The following is an 18,247-nucleotide window of genomic DNA, read 5'->3' on the forward strand; positions in this document are numbered from 1 at the left end:
GACTGGACTCGAAGACTAGAGGGGTCGCGATCCTGATCAACAAGCGAGTGGTGTTTGAGGCGGGAAGAATAGTTTCGGATGTGGGAGGGCGGTACATTATGGTCAGTGGGAAATTGGAGGGGGTACAGGTGGTACTAATAAATGTGTATGCACCAAATTGGGACCTTGTGGAGTTTATAAAGTGGATGCTGGGGAAGATACCGGATTGGATTCGCATAAGTTGGTCATAGGAGGGGACTTCAACACAGTTATTGACCCTGGTTTAGACCGGTCAAGCTCAAAAACGGCCAGGGTGCCAGCAATGGCAAAGGAACTAAAAGGGTTCATGGAGCTGATTGAGGGGGGGGGATGGACCCATGGAGATTTGGACAGCTAGATTGAAGGAGTTCTCCTTCTACTCTCACGTGCATAAATACTCCCAGATTGATTTTTTCATTTTGAGCAGGGTTCCAGTGACGGGGGTGGTGGACACGGGGTACTCAGCGATCACAATCTCAGACCTTGCCCCACACCGGGTTGACCTACAGGTTAGTAAAGACAGTAACCGGCGTCCGCACTGGAGGTTAGGCGTGGGACTTTTAGCTGACGAAGAGGTGTGCGGGCGGCTGAGGAAATGTATTCAGAATTACCTGGAAGTCAACGACACGGGGCAAGTTTCGGCAGCGGTGGTCTGGGAGGCATTGAAGGCGGTGGTTAGAGGGGAGCTGATCTCGATACGGGCCCACAGGGAGAGGGTAGACACGGCAGCGACGAACCGACTGGTAAAGGAGATTCTACAGATCAATAGGAGATATGCAGAGACCCCAGAGGCAGCGCTTTTAAGGGAATGGCGGAGACTACAGGCGAGTTCGGCTTGTTAACTACAGGGAGGGCGGTAGAGCGCCTGAGAAAGGCGAGGGGGGCGATTTATGAGCATGGAGAGAAGGTAAGCAGAGTGCTTGCACAGCAGCTTAGAAAGAGGGAGGCAGCCAGGGAGATAGGGAAAGTAAAGGATGGGGACGGGAGCCTGGTTATTCAACACGGGTGAATAAGGCGTTTAAGGAGTTTTATAGTAGGCTGTACGGGTCAGAACTTTCAGCTGGGCCGGAGGTGATGAAGCACTTCCTCGGGCGGCTGAATTTCCCGAAGGTGTATGGGAAGCTGGTAGAAGGGCTGGGGACCCCGATCGGGATGGAAGAGATAGCGGAGGGTCTGAAGGCCATGCAGTCGGGTACCCAGTGGAGTTCTATAAAACATTCTCTGGGATATTGGGGCCGCTGTTGGTGAGGACATTCAATGAGGTAAGGGAGCTTGGGGTGCTTCCCCAGACGATGTCACAGGCCACAAATTCGCTGATCCTGAAGTGGGACAAGGACCCAGAGCTGTGTGGGTCCTCCAGGCCGATATTCCTATTGAATGTGGACGCCAAACCACTGGCCAAAGTTTTGTCCTCTAGGATTGAGGATTGTGTTCCGGAAGTTATTGGGGAGGACCAGACGGGGTTTGTTAAGGGAAGGCAGTTGGTGGCCAATGTAAGAAGGTTGTCAAACGTGATCATGATGCCCCCAGAAGGTAGGGAGGTGGAGGTAGTGGTCACAATGGATGCAGAGAAGGCTTTTAATCGAGTAGAATGGGAATATCTGTGGGAGGTACTGGGACGGTTCGGGTTTGGGCGGGGCTTTATTGACTGGGTCAGGTTGCTGTATCAGGCTCCTGTGGCGAGTGTACGGACGAATAGGACAACATCGGACTATTTTAGGCTGCATCGAGGGCCGAGACAGGGATGCCCCCTCTCCCTACTGTTGTTCGTGTTAGCCATAGAGCCGCTGGCAATTGCACTGAGGGCTGGAAGGGGCTGGTCCGAGGGGGAGTGGAACACAGAGTCTCGCTTTACACAGATGACCTGTTCCTGTATATATCGGACACAGCAGAGGGGATGGAAGAAATCATGAGGATTTTGGGGGAATTTGGCCGGTTTTCTGGGTATAAACTACATATGGGGAAAAGTGAGATGTTTGCGGTCCAGGCAAGGGGACAGGAGAGGCGACTGGGGGAACTGCCGTTTAGAGTAGTAGGGTGAAGCTTTTGGTACCTAGGCATCCAAGTGGCGCGGGAATGGGAACGGCTGCACAAACTAAATCTGGCCCGACTAGAAGACCAAATGAAGGACAATTTTCGGAGGTAGTACGCACTCCTGTTGTCATTAGCTGGGAGGGTCCAGACGGTGAAGATGACAGTCCTCCCAAGATTCCGGTTTGTGTTTCAGTGTCTTCCCATCTTTACTCGGCGGTCCTTTTTTAAACGGGTCAACAAAGTGATCACTGGCTTTGTATGGGCGGGTAAGACCCCGCGAGGGGATGCTTGAGCAGAGCCGGGGAGAGGGCGGGCTGGCGCTGCCAAACTTCAGTAATTACTATTGGGTGTCGAATATAGCCATGATCAGGAAGTGGGTGGTGGGGGAAGTGTCGGCATGGGAGCGTATGGAGGCGGCTTCACGGAATGGCACCAGCATGGGGGCGTTGATAACGGCATCTCTGCCGTTCCCGCCACCACTGTATTCCACCAGTCCCATGGTGGTGACGGCCCTGAGAGTCTGGGGGCAATGGAGAAGACATGTGGGAGCGGAGGGAGCATCGGTCTGGTCTCCAATTTGTAATAATCACCTGTTTGCTCCGGGAAGGATGGGCGGGGGGTTTCAGAGATGGCAGAGAGCAGGGATTGAGAGGATGGGAGATATGTTTATAGAGGGGAGCTTTCCAAGCCTGAGGGAGCTGGAGGAGAAATTTGGATTGGCGAGGGGAAACAAGTTTAGGTACCTGCAGGTGCAGGACTTCCTACGCAGGCAGGTTTCAACCTTCCCGCTCCTATGACCAAGGGGGATACAGGACAGGGTAGTTTCCAGAGTGTGGGTGGGAGAAGGGAAGGTCTCCGACATCTACAGGGAACTCATGGGTCAGAGGGGACGCAGACGGAGGAGCTGAAGCGCAAGTGGGAAGAGGAGTTGGGCGGAGAGATAGAGGATGGTTTCTGGGCGGACGCGCCGAGTAGAGTCAACGCGTCCACAACATGTGCCAGGCTCAGCCTGATACAGTTTAAGGTTGTTCACCGGGCTCACATGACAGTTGCCTGGATGAGCAGATTCTTTGGTGTAAAAAATAGGTGTGCAAGGTGTGCGGGAGGACCAGCGAACCATGTCCACATGTTCTGGACATGCCCAAAGCTTAGGGAATTCTGGCAGGAGTTTGCAGATGTCATGTCCATGGTGTTGAAAACAAGGGTGGCACGGAGTCCAGAGGTGGCGATTTTCAGGGTGTCGGAAGATCCAGGAACCCAAGAGGAGAAAGAGGCAGACGTTCTGGCCTTTGCTTCCCTGGTAGCCCGGAGACGGATATTATCAGCTTGGAGGGACTCAATGCCCTCGAAGTCAGAGACCTGGCTATCTGACATGGCTAGCTTTCTTTGTTTGGAGAAAATCAAGTTCGCCTTGAGAGGGTCAATGTTAGGGTTCGCCCGAAGGTGGCAGCCGTTCGTCGAGTTCTTTGCGGAAAATTAATCGTCAGCAGAAGGGGGGTGGGGTGGGGGGATGGGGGTGGGGGTTAGCTTAGTTTTGTGTAGGGGGTTAATAAAGGTGGGACCTGTAAGGGAGGAAGACGGCTTTTGCACTGTGTTTATAAACTCATGTACATTGTTTATTTTGTTGTTGTAAAACCTAAAATACCTCAATAAAATGTTTATTTTTTTTAAAAAAGAATTTCAAATTCAGTTTGAGTGAGAGGAGCCAAGTGCGATACTGGAGTTTTAGCATTGGGCAAGAGTTGGTTCAAGCAGATTGGGCGCAAATAATTGAGGATAGGATAGCTGAGGAACAATGGCAAATATTCAGGGAGATATTAAATACTTCTCAATTAAAGTACAGTGGTTATGATATTTTAGAATTCCCTGGATTCTGGAAGGGTCCTGGTGGATTGGAAAGACGCTAATGTGACTACCCTTTTCAAAAAGGATGAGGGGCAAAAAGTAGGAAACTACAGATCAGTTAGTTTGACCTCTTGTGTTGGGGAATGTTGCTGGAATCAATCATTGAGGAGGTGACTGAACATTTGGAAAGACAAAGCTCAATCCACCAGTATCATCTGGTTTAATGAAGGGTAAGTCATGCTTGACAAACTATCTTGAGTTCTTTGAGGACGTGAGCAGTAAGGTGGATAATGGGGAACCTGTGGATGTGTATATCTAGACTTCCAGAAGGCGTCTGACAAGGTGCCACATAAAAGTCTGATCCAGAAGGTGAGATCGCAGGAGATTGGCGGCAGAGTACAAATTGGAATGAGGATTGGCTGACTGACAGAAATCAGAGGATGGGGTCAAATGGACCTCAACTGTTCACAATCTATATAAATGATCTGCAAGTAGGGACAGAGTGTAATATAGCAACATTTGCGGATGATACTAAAATAGGTGGGAAAGCAGGCAGTGAAGAGGAGTTAAAGATTTTACAGGTGGATATAGTTAGGCTAGGAGATTGGACCAAAATATGGCAGATGAAGTTTAATGTAGATAAGCATGAGGTTATCCATTTGGCTGAAAAAATAGAAAGACAAATTATCTAAATGTAAAGCGGATTCAAAACGCGCCTGGGCAGAGGGATCTGGGTGTCTTTGTTCATGATTTGCAGAAAGTTGATATGTAGGTAATGTAATTAAAAAGGCAAATGAAATTTTGGTGTTTATTGCAAAAGGACTGGAGAATAAAAGTAGAGAAGTGTTGTTGCAATTGTATAGCGTGCTGGTGAGGTCACATCTGGATTGTGTCCAGTTTTGGTCTCCTTATTTGAGGAAGGATGTGGTGGCATTGAAGGTAGTTCGGAGGAGATTCACCACATTGATTCAGAGGGTGAAAGGGTTGACGTACAAGGATAGATTAATCCCTTTGGGTTTATACTTTCTGGAGTTTGTAAGGATGAGGGGGGATCTGATCGAGGTGAGGTATACACGATATTAAAAGGGATTGATAAGTGAAAGGTAGACCAAATGTTTCCCCTAGTAGGGTAATCTAGAACAAGAGGTCACAGATCTAGGTTGAGTGGCGGTAGATTTAGAACTGACATGAGAAGGAACTACTTCTCGCAGAGGGTGGTGAATTTATGGAACTCACTGCCCCATAGTGCGGTGGGATCTGAGTCATTAAACGGTTTCAAGAAGGAGATAGATATATTTCTGAAAAAGAAACGGGCTAAAGGGATACGAGGAACAGGTAGGGAGGTGGATTTGAGAACAGGAAGATATCAGCCATCAGGGAATAAGCCACTCTGACCGAGTCTATCCTACATTTTACCCCAGTCTCACATCACATGATTGATTCTTAATGCTTTTGGAAATAAACTGGGGATTGTTGGTGTCATGCCCATCATAATAACAAATTTAAAAATTGCACTGGAAAAAAGCACAACTGAGAAAATCAGGACATAACTGGAATTCCAAATGGGATATAAGCACATACCTGCAGTTACTCTTAAAATTTCACATGTATCTCAGACTTACCTGACAGAGGTGGGATAGAGCTCAGAGGTGTAGATATAGACTACGTTAAATGCAGCACTTATTGATAGTTTACCCAAAATGGAAAAATATCGGACGTTGACAACAGAATATATTCCAATACCTGAAAAAGAGAAAAGCATATCCAGTCTGAACTATGAAAATATTTTGAATAAAATTCGCACAATAGAAATCCAACCAATAAGTATAATTTAATAGCATCCGTTAACAACTTAGACTCAGGAAATTAGGTTTAGGAAAGGAAAGATTCTCCAAAAAAGAAACTCTCCAGGATATTTAATGACTCATGCTCAAAGGTGTTAGCATGTACATGTGAACAGGATCAGTCTGTGATACTCTCCAAAGCTGAACGTCTTGACATCATTGTCAAACAAGACAATGGATAGTGTCACCCATTAAATTCCAGCACAAACAGCAACTTCAAGATAAGGGAGAAAAGAAGAATGTAAAGTGAAAAAACAAAAAGTTAAATGGCAAAGTAAAACCAGATGGCATCCTTCACTGAAAACACAAAATGGGGGAAAACAGAAGAAAATTCCCAGAATTAAATGAATACCGGTCCACAACTTCTGAGCTCCCCAGCACTGGATTTGGCGGGTACCCAAAGATGCACTGGGGAATCTTGCTCATAAGGGTTTGCACGATAATTGCCTGGAAGCACAAACTTCCTCTGGACTATTGCCTTGCACTGGGAACAATCTTAAAATTGATTTAAACTTTGGATGGTTTCACCAGGGTTGCACCAATCGTTACCCAAAAAAGGTTGGAAGAATTAAACCCTCTTCTATCTTCATAGTAACTATTGTAAACACCCAGCCCAAACCACACGGGACTGCCCTACACCCCCAAATCCTATGGGACTCCCCTCACACCCACCTGACACGGTACCCCTCAACACCTGGACGCCCCCCCCCAAACGATTCAATGATTGTCAATACCCCACAAGCCCGCACCACCCTGCCCCTAACCAGACCTCCGATTAACCCTGAGGGCACAAGCTGACCCACCCGCTCAGAACTTGTACTCCCCTAATCATTTTTAAAAAAAAATTTAGAGTGCCCAATGCATTTTTTCCAATTAAGGGGCAATTTAGTGTGGCCAATCCACCTAACACTGCCCATCTTTGGGTTGTGGGGGCGAAACCCATACGAACACGGGGAGAATGTGCAAACTTCACATGGACAGTGACCCAGAGCCGGGATTGAACCTGGGACCTCAGCGCCATGATGCAACAGTGCTACCACTTGCGCCACCGTGCTGCCCTTTACTCCCCCAATCATCAGCCCCCCCAAAGACTTCACTATCCCCACCCCAAACCCCCACAGAACCCTGATCTCCCACCCTTCCCATCCTCCAACCACCCCGTGCTCCAAAGCCCCAAACCCTGTCCACATCCGACCTCAGACCCCCATCTCTGACGCCCCACCATTCCCAAACCCTCACCCACCCCTCGCCGACTCCACCCCCCGACCTCCCACTCTCTCTAACCTCCTACTCACCAACACCCAACACCCTCAACATTCCTGAGCTTCTAACTATCACATTTCCACTCCCACACCGATCGCTCTGCCCTGTGTGCTCAACAGGGAGTCCAGCACCGTGTGCTACCAGCACATGGCACAGTCTGTCTTCTGCTCTTAAAGACAGACTATCCCTCTTAAAGGAACACGCCAAGGAATCACAGGCGTATGCTGCTGAAAACAATTGCAGCATTTCTAAACAAGGATTTAAAATGCAGTGCTGGAAGTCTTACTAGGGGACATGGGCAGGAGGAGAGATGCCAAGGTTACTTGGTGGAGTGTGAGACATTGGAAAAAGAAGTAAATGATGATGGCCAGGTATCTGAACCCGAAGGCCTGCAGCAGTACCACAATAGGTCATCTGACGCGCGAGGGTCATGAAGGTCAGTGAATGCATTTTCATATGGCATCTCCTATCCTTACACTGCTCATTGAAACACAGCCTAATCAATCACCCAACACTTGTTTCTGGTACTCCGAACACATCAGATGCTCCACTTCACGCACCTACCAGGATGCCAACCTCATTCACCTCTTTCTCTCTCCATCTTTAAAAATGGCTGGCACATTGCTGACTTTTCTGACTTTCTTCTTGCAAGACAAGGCAGCATACAAGGGAAGGGAGAAGAACAAAATTGGCAGAAGACAAAGACGATTCCATCACCTAACCATTTTAGAATAAATGGTTCTCTGCATCATGCTGACTTTTCAGACTTTCTTCTTGCAAGATAAGGCAGCATACAAGAGAAGGGAGAAGAACAAAATTGGCAGAAGACAAAGACGATTCCATCTCCTAACCATTTTAGAATAAATGGTTCGCTGCATCATGAGGACAGCTGCAACAGAGCCCATGGCATCCAGCATTAGTGAGAACATTGAAGATGTTCTCTTCGTATCCTCATTCTCATCCTACCTGTCACAATGAGATAACTGCAGATGGCATTACCACAGATCTCTACTTCCCACTCCACCCTATTTGCCACACCCCCCAACCATCCCGACACCCAAAAACTGCTACCCTCCAGCCATAACAGCCTAATGAGGATCAAAGAGAGCAATGACACATCACTGATGGAAAGGATCTGTCACTTGGTCTGTGTCAAGAAGCATGCTGACGTTATCTGCGAGGATATCCCAATTTCGAACATGTTTCATGGGGTGTAGTTTTGTTTTGGTAAGGAGACAAGTGAAACCCCAGTTGTTGTGAAATAATTATTAAAGATTATTTATTAAAGTAAAGACAAATTCACACAAAGAAGACTCTTCGACTCTACGACAATTATGGTTTATGAATTACTAAACATACCCACAGTTTATGTAGTAAACATCCCCTGTTCCAAAATATATCTACGATACCTGAACTCTTTAAGACTTCCCCTGTTCCCCAAACATCCAAATTAAATAAATATACAAGTTATAAACCCGCTCATAGTTACCACACAATACTGAAATGATAATCAAGTCTGGGAAACATCTTTTCCTGATCCAGAAAATATTTAAATTGCCTGTACAAAGGTTTTCTGCACTGCCTTATCAGTTAGGCTTGGAGACTGTTAGAAGTAAAACGTGACCTTCGGGCCTGGTGGCTGGAAACTGGCTTGTCTCCTTCTTTCTGAGCCTGCTGGGGGCAACTGGCCTGCCTTGCTTCCGAGGGTCCGGCCAATTATACCTTTCTTCCACTTTGATTTTGCCTTCTGTGTATTTGGCTGTATGACCCTATTAAATTCCTTGATTCAAGACATTATTATAAATATACCTCATTGATCGTCCCAACTGTCTAGGTAAACTGTTTCTACTCATAAAGAAAGACTTATGAAGAAAGTAAGGAGGCATGGGATAGTGGGAAATTTGGCCAGTTGGATAACGAACTGGCTAACCGATAGAAGTCAGAGAGTGGTGGTGGATGGCAAATATTCAGCCTGGATCCCAGTTACCAGTGGCGTACCGCAGGGATCAGTTCTGGGTCCTCTGCTGTTTGTGATTTTCATTAATGACTTGGATGAGGGAGTTGAAGGGTGGGTCAGTAAATTTGCAGACGATACGAAGATTGGTGGAGTTGTGAATAGTAAGGAGGGCTGTTGTCGGCTGCAAAGAGACATAGATAGGATGCAGAGCTGGGCTGAGAAGTGGCAGATGGAGTTTAACCCTGAAAAGTGTGAGGTTGTCCATTTTGGAAGGACAAATATGAATGCGGAATACAGGGTTAACGGTAGAGTTCTTGGCAATGTGGAGGAGCAGAGAGATCTTGGGGTCTATATTCATACATCTTTGAAAGTTGCCACTCAAGTGGATAGAGCTGTGAAGAAGGCCTATGGTGTGCTCGCGTTCATTAACAGAGGGATTGAATTTAAGAGCCGTGAGGTGATGATGCAGCTGTACAAAACTTTGGTAAGGCCACATTTGGAGTACTGTGTACAGTTTTGGTCGCCTCATTTTAGGAAGGATGTGGAAGCTTTGGAAAAGGTGCAAAGAAGATTTACCAGGATGTTGCCTGGAATGGAGAGTAGGTCTTACGAGGAAAGGTTGAGGGTGCTAGGCCTTTTCTCATTAGAACGGAGAAGGATGAGGGGCGACTTGATAGAGGTTTATAAGATGATCAGGGGAATAGATAGAGTAGACAGTCAGAGACTTTTTCCCCAAGTGGAACAAACCATTACAAGGGGACATAAATTTAAGGTGAAAGGTGGAAGATATAGGAGGGATATCAGAGGTAGGTTCTTTACCCAGAGAGTAGTGGGGGCATGGAATGCACTGCCTGTGGAAGTAGTTGAGTCGGAAACATTAGGGACCTTCAAGCAGCTATTGGATAGGTACATGGATTACGGTAAAATGATATAGTGTAGATTTATTTGTTCTCAAGGGCAGCACGGTAGCATTGTGGATAGCACAATTGCTTCACAGCTCCAGGGTCCCAGGTTCGATTCCGGCTTGGGTCACTGTCTGTGCGGAGTCTGCACATCCTCCCAGTGTCTGCGTGGGTTTCCTCCGGGTGCTCCGGTTTCCTCCCACAGTCCAAAGATGTGCGGGTTAGGTGAATTGGCCAATGATAAATTGCCCTTAATGTCCAAATTGCCCTTGGTGTTGGGTGGAGGTGTTGAGTTTGGGTAGGGTGCTCTTTCCAAGAGCCGGTGCAGACTCAAAGGGCCGAATGGCCTCCTTCTGCACTGTAAATTCAATGATAATCTATGATAAATCTAGGATAAAGGTTCGGCACAACATCGTGGGCTGAAGGGCCTGTTCTGTGCTGTATTTTCTATCTATCTATCATAGCTATTCATATCTGATTCTTATCTTTGCCTTCTGATCATGTTACTGGGAAAGACTCAGCTCATGCGGCCTTGTGAATACTGGCTACTTCTGTCTCCAGGTAGATTTCTACCTGTTGCTGGGCAGGTCACATCCCATTATGTTTTCTTAAATTTGTTTTACTGCTGATGCTAGGCAGATTCATCACTGTCTGACACTCGCAGCCAGTTTTGATATTGGTACTGTGTATACTTAAATCCTACCATAGAACATAACAGCGCAGTACAGGCCCTTCGGCCTTCTATGTTGCTCCGACCTGTGAAACCACTCTAAAGCCCATCTACACTATTTCCTTAGCGTCCATATATCTATCTAATGACCATTTGAATGCCCTTAGTGTTGGCGAGTCCACTACTGTTGCAGGCAGGACATTCCACACCCTTACTACTCTCTGAGTAAATAACCTACCCCTGACATCTGTCTTATATCTATCTCCCCTCATTTTAAAGCTATGTCCCCTCGTGCTAGACATCACCATCCGAGGAAAAAGGCTCTCACTGTCCACCCTATCCAATCCTCTGATCAGCGTGTATGCCTCAATTAAGTCACCTCTTAACCTTCTTCTCTCCAACGAAAACAGCCTCAAATCCCTCAGCCTTCCCTCATAAGATCTTCCCTCCATACCAGACAACATTCTGGTAAATCTAATCTGCACCCTTTCCAATGCTTCCACATCCTTCCTATAATGCGGCGACCAGAATTGCACGCAATACTCCAAACGCGGCCGCACCAGAGATTTGTGCAGCTACAACATGAAGTCATGGCTCCGAAACTCAATCCCTCTAACAATAAAAGCCAACACACTGTACACCTTCTTAACAACCCTCTCAACCTGGGTGGCAAATTTCAGGGGTCTATGTACATGGACACCGAGATCTCTCTGCTCATCCACACTACCACGAATCTTACCATTAGTCCAGTACTCTGTTTTCCTGTTATTCCTTCCAAAATGAATTACCTCACACTTTTCTGCATTAAACTCCATTTGCCACCTCTCAGCCCAGCGCTTCAGCTTATCTATGTCCCTCTGTAACTTGTAACATCCTTCCGCACTGTCCACAACTCCACCGACTTTAGTGTCATCTGCAAATTTACTTACCCATCCTTCTACACCCTCCTCCAGGTCATTTATAAAAATGACAAACAGCAGTGGCCCCAAAAGATCCTTGTGGTATACCACTAGTAACTGGACTCCAGTCTGAACATTTCCCATCAACCACCACCCTTTGTCTTCTTCCAGCCAGCCAATTTCTGATCCAAACTGCTAAATCACCCTGAATCCCATGCCTCTGTATTTTCTGCAGTAGCCTACCGTGAAGAACTGTATCAAACGCTTTACTGAAATCCATATACACCACATCAACTGCTTTACCCTCATCCACCTGTTTGGTCACCTTCTCAAAGAACTCAATAAGGTTTGTGAGGCATGACCTACCCATCACAAAACCGTGTTGACTATCTCTAATCAAATTATTCCTTTCCAGATGATTATACATCCTATCTCTTATAAACCTTTCCAAGACTTTGCCCACAACAGAAGTAAGGCTCACTGGTCTATAGTTACCGGGGTTGTCTCTACTCCCCTTCTTGAACAAGGGGACATTTGCTATCCTCCAGTCTTCTGGCACTATTCCTGTAGACAAAGATGACTTAAAGATCAAAGCCAAAGGCTCAGCAATCTCCTCCCTAGCTTCCCAGAGAATCCGAGGATAAATCCCATCCGGCCCAGGGAACTTATCTATTTTCACACTTTTCAGAATTGCTAACACCTACTCCTTATGAACCTCAAGCCCTTCTAGTCTAGTAGCCTGAATCTCAGTATTCCCCTCGACAACATTGTCTTTTTCCTGTGTGAATACTGATGAAAAATATTCATTTAGCACCTCTCCTATCTCCTCGGACTCCACGCACAACTTCCCACTACTGTCCTTGACTGGCCCTACTCTTACCCAAATCATTCTTTTATTCCTAACATATCTATATAAAGCTTTAGGGTTATCCTTGATCCTACCTGCCAAAGACTTCTCATGTCCCCTCCTGGCTCTTCTTAGCTCTCTCTTTAGGTCCTGCCAAGCTAACTTATAACTCTCGAGCGCCCTAACTGAACCTTCATGTCTCATCTTTACATAAGCCTCCTTCTTCCTCTTGACAAGTGTTTCGACTGCTTTAGTAAACCACGGTTCCCTCGCTCGACCACTTCTTCCCTGCCTGACAGGTACATACTTATCAAGGACACGCAGTAGCTGTTGCTTGAACAAGCTCCACATTTCCATTGTGCCCATCCCCTGCAGTTTTCCTCTCCATCCGATGCATCCTAAGTCTTGCCTCATCACATCATAATTGCCTTTCCCCCAGATATAACTCTTGCCCTGCGGTATATAACTATCCCTTTCCATCACTAAAGTAAACATAATCGAATTGTGGTCACTATCACCAAAGTGCTCACCTACCTCCAAATCCAACACCTGTCCTGGTTCATTACCCAGTACCAAATCCAATATGGCCTCGCCTCTCGTTGGCCTATCTACATACTGTGTCAGGAAACCCTACTGCACACATTGGACAAAAACTGACCCATCTAAAGTACTCGAACTATAGCATTTCCAGTCAATATTTGGAACGTTAAAGTCCCCCATAACAACTACCCTGTTGCTTTCGCTCCTATCCAGAATCACCTTTGCAATCCTTTCCTCTACATCTCTTGAATTTTTCGGAGGCCTATAGAAAACTCCTAACAGGGTGACCTCTCCTTTCCTGTTTCTAACCTCAGCCCATACTACCTCAGTAGACGAGTCCTCATCAAACGTCCTTTCTGCCACCGTAATACTGTCCTTGACTAACAAATGCCACCCCTCCCCCTCTTTTACCACCTTCCCTGAGGTTACTGAAATATCTAAACCCCGGCACCTGCAACAACCATTCCTGTCCCTGCTCTATCCATGTCTCCGAAATAGCCACAACATCGAAGTCCCAGGTACCAACCCATGCCGCAAGTTCACCCACCTTATTCCGGATGCTCCTGGCATTGAAGAAGACACACTTTAAACCAACTTCCTACCTGCCGATACACTCCTGCAACTTTGAAACCTGACTCATGACCTCACTATTCTCAACTTCCTGTTTACTGGAGCTACAATTCAGGTTCCCAATCCCCTGAACTAGTTTAGACCCTCCCGAAGAGCATTAGCAAAATTCTCCCCCAGGATATTGGTACCCCTCTGGTCCAGGTGTAGACCATCCCGTTTCTAGAGGTCCCACCGACCCCAGAATGAGCCCCAATTATCCAGGAATCTGAAACCCTCCCTCCTGCACTATCCCTGTAGCCACTTGTTCACCTCCTCTTTCTCCCTATTCCTCGTCTTGCTAGCACGTGGCATGGGTAACAACCCAGAGATAATAACTCTGTTTGTCCTAGATCTAAGTTTCCACCCTAGCTCCCTGAATTCCTGCCTTACATCCCTATTCCTTTTCCTACCTATGTCGTTGGTACCTATGTGGACCACGACTTGAGGCTGCTCCCCCTCCCCCTTAAGGATCCCGAAAACACGATCCGAGCCAACACGGACCCTGGCACCTGGGAGGCAACACACCAACCGCAAGTCTCTCTCATTCCCACAGAATCTCCTATCTATCCCCCTAACTATGGAGTCTCCAATGACTAATGCTCTACTCCTCTCCCCCCTTCCCTTCTGAGCAACAGGGACAGACGCTGTGCCAGAGACCTGTACCCCATGGCTTACCCCTGGTAAGTCCGTTCCCCCCCCCCAACAGTATCCAAAGCGGTATACTTGTTACTATGGGGAACGACCACAGGGGATCCCTGTACTGACTGCTTCCTCCCAGACCCTCTCACCGTCACCCATCTATCTTTATTCTTTGGAGTAACTACATCCCTGAAGCTTCTATCTATAACCACCTCTGCCTCCCGAATGATCCGAAGTTCATCCAGCTCCAGTTCCCTAACGCGGTTTCGGAGGAACTGGAGATGGGTGCACTTCCCACAGATGAAATCAGCAGGGAGACTGACCTCAAACATTCTGCAGGAGGAACATTGCACTACCTTCCCTGCCATCCCCTCTAGATAAGAAAAAAAAAAAAGAGCTTACCTGTTAATCACTCTGCCCCTTAGGTTAAAGGAGGTGGAAGGGTTGGGGACACTACAAGTGCAGTGTTTAGGGTTTAGAAACTGCCCAACTTAAATACAGGTAAAAATAAAACACAACCAGCAACCACTGCACCCCACGCAAAAACAGCAATCAGCTGTTATGGGCCTGCGCAAACAATTTAAATCTTTACTACTTACCCAGCAGTCACTCTGTCCTCACTCTGACTGGATTCAACTGGAAACTCTCTACAGTACCTTTTTAAAAAATTTACTCCCCTTCTCATCAAGCACTCACTCAGCAACCACTGCGCCCCGCACGATAACACCTCAGGGAAAAGAAAAACTACTTACCAGTCATCAGTCAATCACTTACCTGCAGGCTGTGACGTCACGGTTCAACTTCTTTCTACTTCTACCTGCCCTCCAGCCTTCCTCTCGGCTGGGATCCTTACAGTGGTTGTTGTTTTTTTGGTTAGAGGAGTGGGTAGGGAGGAAAACACTGAAGAAGTGATTTGGGTTTAAGTGTCACTTGACAACAGTTCCTCCATAAACCACCTTCAAGTTACGGTGACCACAATGCACGTATGCAAATTTCCCCGCAACAGCCAATTGGCAGCTCCGCTCTACTGCCCTCTGCTGGATGCTTGCCTTCACTTGAACAGCTAGGGTCTCTTGCACAGGTACACCTTCAAGTTACGGTGACCACAATGCACGTATGCAAATTTCCCCGCAACAGCAACAATAGTGTTGGGATTAGCACCCATGGGTCATGACTGGGCTGCAGCCAGGTCAATGGATGATTTGCATGTCAGCTCGCGTGTAGGGTTCTGTTACAGGTAACTCAGAAGAAATCCTTGGTATGGCATAAAGGAGAATGTTGATGGAGGTGCAGGATGATACTTTCCTGCCACTGTTATCAGAAAGCAGCATACCCTTTCTGCAGCCTCTGCTCTATTCTTGCTGAGGTCACTGCAACTTCAGACCCTTAAAACTTTCTATGGACAGGTGACTTACCCCTCTTTCCTACCTTTAAAGATGCAGCACCACTCCTTGCAAGATTACACCACTAAAAACTTTCCAGAATACTCTGTTTGCAATAGCAGAAGCTCATCAAAATTGCACTACCTGCAACTGGATTTGCGCATTCTTTAAATAACCTCTTGCAACTGGAAGCTTTAATAAACGATTTGCGTATTTGTTGAATCGATCCACGTGGTCCAAATTTAGAAATTGGCGATAAAGGCCGTGTGATAGCAGAATACAACTCAGTCAGATGCTTCCAGCATCTGCAGGGAACGCCTGTTTTGAATTCCATTCTCAAGATGGTGCGGGTTGCATGAGCACCTCTCAGGAAAGCACACTCTCCTAGGAGGAAAACTGATTTGCTACAGATCCAAATTACATTCCCATAAAGTTTTACAACATATACACTACATTGCAGTCATAAAGGATTATAAAGTCAGTTAGCTCTAATGATATGTGGGAGACTGTGGTTCAGTGGGGCAAGTGTTTGAATCCCACCACAGCAACTGGTGGAATCTGAATTCAATGAATAATCTGGCTGTGAGAAGCTGGTCTCGTATGGTGATCACAAAACAATTGTCAATTGTTGTATAAAACCCATCTGATTCATTAATGTTCATCAGGGAGGAAAATCTGCCATCCTTACCTGGTCTGGCCTACATGTGACTCAGAGTAATAGCAATGGTTGTCTCTTAATTGCCCTCTGAAATGGTGTGACACGCCACTCCATCCAAGAGCAACAAATACTGGCCTTGAATTTCCCATTCATAATTAAGGCCCAAAATTGAATAACATTCAAATTGAATGGCAATCAAATTACTGTTTTCCCCTAATGAGCAGTTATTATTTGGAACGTACAAAGGAAGATAAAAATTACAAAATACGTCAGTTTCACAATGGTACACTCAGTTTTAGAAAGGGAAACTGGTAGTGTTTAATCCCAGAATAAAAGTGCAATTAATATTGATCCTTCACAAGGAAGCATAACTCCAACTATGAAGGAATAATAGCAAAACTATCATGAAACTGCATAATTTGCTCCAAAAATGGGTAAGGGAAAAGAAGTAAATATTGATCTGACAGTTGTTACAAAATCAAAGAAGCGATACTGCACGACTCAAATACAACAGCTAATTTATCCAATCATTGTAGCCCAGCTGCACGACTGCCAATGCAAGACCTCCTTTATCAGATTTTTATTGAGGCATAGGCTGCCAGTGGAATTCATCCATCATGATGTGATGTGAGTTTCCACAGTTCTTGGATATTCAACTAGATTGAACCAACTCACAAGTGGGTGGTTTATCACTCAGTAGAGGGAAGATAGAAACAGAAACAGGCACAACAGAAACAGAAGCTGGCTCACCCCAATACAAGCATACCTCCCATCTGCTGATCAGAGTGGCTTTGATGGTGGTTATAGAGTAGTCTGCATCCAAGACCATCCTGCCCTCTTGCCTAAAGGAGGATGCAGGGTAGCAAGTGGCTCCTGTGGGAGATAACAGGGGTAAAATGGGGATTACACAAACGCACCTCCCATGGGTTCCACTATAACACCTACAATGTCAACGGTTAGTATCGGGTTAAAATCCAGCGTTTGTGACTGTGTGAGGTTTGCACATTCACCCAGTGTCTGGTTAGGTTTCCTCCGCCTGCTTTGGTTTTCTTCCACAGTCCAAAGTTGTACAGGCCATCCTAAATTGCCCCTTAGAGTCCCAAGATGTGGGGTTGTGGGGATAGGATGGGGGAGTGGGCCTAGGCGGGGTGTTCTTTCGGAGGATTGGTGCAGACTCGATGGGCCGAATTGCCTCTTTCTGCACTGCAGGGATTCTGTGATTTCAATTGAAACCAATAATAATCAGTGGGGAGTGAATAAAAACAGGGTTGAATTTTATTTGCATCCATTTTGCAAATAAGTTCAAAACCAACAATTCAAAAATAATTTAGACAGGGTTGTGAAGTAGGCGTTTAAAAATAAATAAATTTAGAGCACCCAATTATTTTTTCCAATTAAGGGGCAATTTAGCGTGGCCAATCCACCTAACCTGCCCATCTTTGGGTTGTGGGGGTGAAACCCACGCAGACACGGGGAGGATGTGCAAACTCCACATGGAAAGTGACCCAGGGCCGGGATTCGAACCCGGGTCCTCAGCGCCGTAGGCAGAAATGCTAACCACTGTGCCACCGTGCTGCCCGGTAAGCGTTTTAAAAAAATATAAATTTAGAGTACTCAATTATTTTTTTCCAAGAGGTAATTAAGCGTGGCCAAACCACCTACCCTGCATATATTTGGGTTGAGGGAGTGAGACCCACGTAGATACGGGGAGAAGGTGCAAACTCCACATGGACAGTGACCTGGGGCCGGGATCGAACCCGGTGCTAACCAGTGCGCCACCATGCCGCCCTGTGAAGTAAGGGTTAATGGCACATATTACTTGATTTAAAGCTTTATTTTGCATCAGTCGATAAGAAGAACAGCTACGCAGAGGCCAACAAAGGGTTCAGAGCCAAGGTGGAGGACCTGGGGAACAGGTCAAGACGGCAAAATCTGTGGATCACGGGCCTGCCTGAAGGGGTGGAGGGCCCGAGGCCAATAGAGTACTTTGCAAAGATGCTGGCGGTGTTGGTGGGGAGGGGTAAGTACCCTTCTGCTAGGAGTTGGACAGGGCACATCGGTCGCTCAGGCTGAAGCCAAAAGCAAATGAGCCACCAAGGGCGGTCATGATCTTCTTTCTTAAGTTGCATGTGAAGGAGAA

The 18,247-nt window shown here is 46.5% G+C and overlaps 1 protein-coding gene across 5 annotated transcripts in view; it reads right to left on the reverse strand.

Annotated features, from left to right (window-relative positions):
- LOC140427927 (solute carrier family 22 member 15-like) overlaps positions 1 to 18,247 on the reverse strand; it is a 120,838-nt gene that overhangs the window by 43,089 nt on the left and 59,502 nt on the right. For 2 of the 5 annotated variants that reach the window (XR_011948666.1, XR_011948665.1), the window contains exons 9-10: positions 16,874 to 16,980; positions 5,520 to 5,640 (exon numbers count right to left, since the gene is read on the reverse strand). Coding sequence is in view for 3 of the 5 variants with exons in the window: in XM_072513795.1 (XP_072369896.1) it covers positions 5,520 to 5,640; positions 16,858 to 16,980 (244 nt within the window). In the remaining 2 variants the exon portion in view is untranslated. Of the gene's footprint in view, positions 1 to 5,519; positions 5,641 to 16,857; positions 16,981 to 18,247 lie in introns of all 5 variants that reach the window. The other 3 variants (XM_072513795.1, XM_072513792.1, XM_072513793.1) reach the window with 2 other exon arrangements.

This window comes from Scyliorhinus torazame, chromosome 8 (assembly GCF_047496885.1).
Source record: "Scyliorhinus torazame isolate Kashiwa2021f chromosome 8, sScyTor2.1, whole genome shotgun sequence".
NCBI lineage: Eukaryota > Metazoa > Chordata > Chondrichthyes > Carcharhiniformes > Scyliorhinidae > Scyliorhinus > Scyliorhinus torazame.